The 3,477-nt window shown below is 52.9% G+C and overlaps 1 protein-coding gene across 1 annotated transcript in view; it reads left to right on the top strand.

Annotated features, from left to right (window-relative positions):
* Positions 1-2,556, top strand: part of LOC106804830 (frizzled-5-like) — a 15,372-nt gene extending 12,816 nt beyond the window's left edge. The window contains exon 3 of the mRNA XM_014806180.1: positions 185-2,556. Within this exon, the coding sequence (XP_014661666.1) occupies positions 185-1,601 (1,417 nt within the window). The 3' untranslated portion in view covers positions 1,602-2,556. The remainder of the gene's footprint in view (positions 1-184) is intronic.
* Positions 2,557-3,477: the final 921 nt, after the last annotated feature.

The following is a 3,477-nucleotide window of genomic DNA, read 5'->3' as shown; positions in this document are numbered from 1 at the left end:
GAGAGAGAGAGAGAGAGAGAGAGAGAGAGAGAGAGAGAGAGAGAGAGAGAGAGAGAGAGAGAGAGAGAGAGAGAGAGAGAGAGAGCGTAGGAGAGATATAGAACAAGACTATCGCAAACATGCCGTACCGGCGAACTCGAATAATTTCCCGAATCCTAAACATCTCTATTTTTCCACATTGCAGACACGTGTGTGAGCGCGCCAAGGCTGGCTGCGCGCCGCTCATGCGACAGTACGGCTTCGCCTGGCCCGAGCGCATGAAATGCGACGACCTTCCGGAGCAGGGCGACAAGGACCGATTATGCACGGACTTCAACACGTCCGAGCCGGCGACGCCGAAACCCAAGCCTGGCTTCCCACGGAGAGGCGGCGGACGAGACCATCCGCGCCGCAGGGGTGGAGCCGCAGGCAAGGCGGGCGCAGACAACGGGGTGGAGGACGACAACACGGATGTGGACGACGTCGGGCTGCCGACGCCATGTCCGTGCGGCTGCGAGGCGCCACTCGTCAACATCGACGACGAGATGAGTCTCTACTACAACAAGTACTCTGTCGGCGGCGTGCGAAACTGCGCGATGAGCTGCCACGGCATCTACTTCAAGGAGAAGGAGAAGTCGTTCGCCGTCTTCTGGGTCGAGCTGTGGTCGATCCTCTGCTGCGTGTCGACGTTCATGACGGTGACGACGTTCCTCATCGACATGCAGCGCTTCAAATACCCGGAGCGGCCGATCATCTTCCTCTCCGCCTGCTACCTGATGGTGTCGATCGGCTACATCGTGCGGCTCGCCGTCGGCCACGAGAACGTCGCCTGCGACGGCAAGATGATCCGCTACGAGACGACGGGTCCGCCGTGGTGCACCGTCGTCTTCCTGCTCATCTACTTCTTCGGCATGGCGTCGTCCATCTGGTGGGTCGTGCTGTCGTTCACCTGGTTCCTCGCCGCCGCGCTCAAGTGGTCGAACGAGGCGATCGCGTCCTACTCGCAGTACTTCCACCTCGCCGCCTGGCTCATCCCATCCGTGAAGAGCATTGCCGTGCTGGCGACGTCGTCCGTCGACGGCGACCCGATCATCGGCACGTGCTACGTCGGCAATCAGGACATCGACAACCTGCGCGGCTTCGTGCTGGCGCCGCTCGTCGTCTACCTGTTTATCGGCACCCTGTTCCTCTCGGCCGGCTTCATCAGTCTGTTCCGCATTCGCAACGTCATCAAGCAGCAGGGTCGCGCCAAGACGGACAAGCTCGAGAAGCTGATGGTTCGCATCGGCGTCTTCAGCGTGCTCTACACCGTGCCGGCGACGATTGTCATCGGCTGCTACTTCTACGAACAATACTACCGCGCCGAGTGGGAGAAGTACAAGACGTGCCCCTGCTACAACAGCAAGGCCGAGCCGAACTACTCGCTGTTCATGCTGAAGTACTTTATGTGCCTCGTCGTCGGCACGACGTCGGGCTTCTGGATTTGGTCCGGAAAGTCGCTGGACTCGTGGAAGCGCTTCTACGGCCGATTGTGCGGGAACGCGGCGTACGAGCATCCCCACTCGAGGCTCAATAAGCCCCTGCCGGGCCCCCCGAAGCAGATACCTCTCAGCCACGTATAACCAACTGCTTAGAATCAACAAACGTCTGACGGCTGAGAGCCAAAACAATATCGGACCATGTGCTCGTGTTGCGGCAGAGACACTCGCCGAACGTCGGCCGAAGAACAACAGTAACCGGCAGAGGCGAATGATAATATTCTTTAATAATCGGTGTTTATTGTTGTTTGTTCAAACGGCGTCGAAGCTGTGAAGCGCCACCGACAGACGACCGACCACGCTGTACGCTCTGCCGCCGCTCTCGCATACGATATACTACTTACAGCAACTCGCAGTAACGCGAAATAGGCTGCGGCGATAGAGTTTAGCCGGCGTTGTTGTGCACTAATACAGCAAAATCACGCGCCAAATTACCACGACGGGGTTCTTTTGTTCGCAGGGCCGCAGATGCAGAAACAAACAAAATAAGAGCAAGAATGTTTGCCTGCTTCCCGCGTGCGCAAACAGGCCAACTTTTTTTGACATTAAACTGTAAATACTTGCGATCGTGTAAATAATAGTGTAATGTAACTGTATAGTATTACATCGGCGGTTCTAATAGGTTTCAGTCGCGCGCGCGAGTGTTGGCGAGCGATACCTGCCGCCGCTGTTTCGGGGAAAGACTGAGAGAAGAGTGTCCGTTTAAATATAGAGTAATTATTGTATTACAGTGTATGACGTCGTCGTTGCGTGTGTTTGGTGACGAGCACCTATACTTATACCCGCGAAACTATCAGAATAGCAGAGACGGGTCCAATCGCCGCGATCTTCCACAAAGAGATAACATCGACACAGAACATAACCTGTTCGTAAGAGCTATACGCTTATAACTACTCGACGATACATAAAATTGCATGTCCGTTTATTTTTATTGCATTATGATAGTGCTATTGAAAAGACATTTTTTTCATCCGATGTAGACTGTCATCGTGACGAGCTTGTAAATAAAACAGCGACGAGATTATCGTATTGAATAATACGCAACCTGTTTCCTGGATTTTACTCAGCTGGGTGATCTTTTTGGAGCAATGACGGGTGACGGCTTCCCGAAGGCGGCTATTTGCTCTGGCAAGTAGGCTACTGCGGTCTGTACACCATGACACGCTTGTGGGTGGGGGGGGGGTTCATTCCATGCGGATCCTTAATTCACGTTGCTTGTTGACAGAGCAGAATGAAAATATCAAACGGTTATGCGTTCATCCTTCCAAACAGATGAGGAAATGAAATCGAAAAAAATCAAAGCAAAGTTTAATCATAATGAAATTCGAGATTTCAAACTAATTGCAAATTGTTTTGAAAACCTGGCAGTGTGCCTATATATTTCGCTTGCCACGGAGAACGCGGGGTATATATATATATATATATATATATATATAGACAGATAGATAGATATAGATATAAAGCCTAGCTATATAATCACACAGAAAGAAAAGAGCACAATGATGTTTTCCTCGCGTGCGCCCGTGTGTGATGAGGAGCGATCGCGCATGCGTGCGCATATGTGAGTGTATGCGATTGTATGTGTATGCCTACGTGTGTGGGAAGGTGGTTCCTACGCGCGCGTGTGTGTGTGTGTGGGGGGGGGGGATGCGTGTGCGTGCATTTGTAGGAGGGGGTGCGTTCGTGCGTGTGTGAGTTGGGAGGCTGCAGCGCAGTGTCGAGCGTGCCCCGCATGAGGGGCCTCTTTTCTTCTGCTCGCGCTCACCCCGCGGGAGCGACAGAACGCAGCGTTAGCTATTATGGCTGGAGCACTAATGACTTACAATTTTCATGGCGGCATTATAGTGTAAGGCAAGCGCACGATAAGCTCAGACAAAGGCGAGCAGAGGCCGAACAAGTGGTGCCAACAGTTACAGACTTTAAGGTTAAGTAAATGAAAAAGGCGTTGAATGATTCAGGG

This window comes from Priapulus caudatus, unplaced genomic scaffold (assembly GCF_000485595.1).
Source record: "Priapulus caudatus unplaced genomic scaffold, Priapulus_caudatus-5.0.1 Scaffold89, whole genome shotgun sequence".
NCBI classification, from domain to species: Eukaryota; Metazoa; Priapulida; class Priapulimorpha; order Priapulimorphida; family Priapulidae; genus Priapulus; species Priapulus caudatus.
This window is presented reverse-complemented; position numbering and strand designations above follow the sequence as displayed.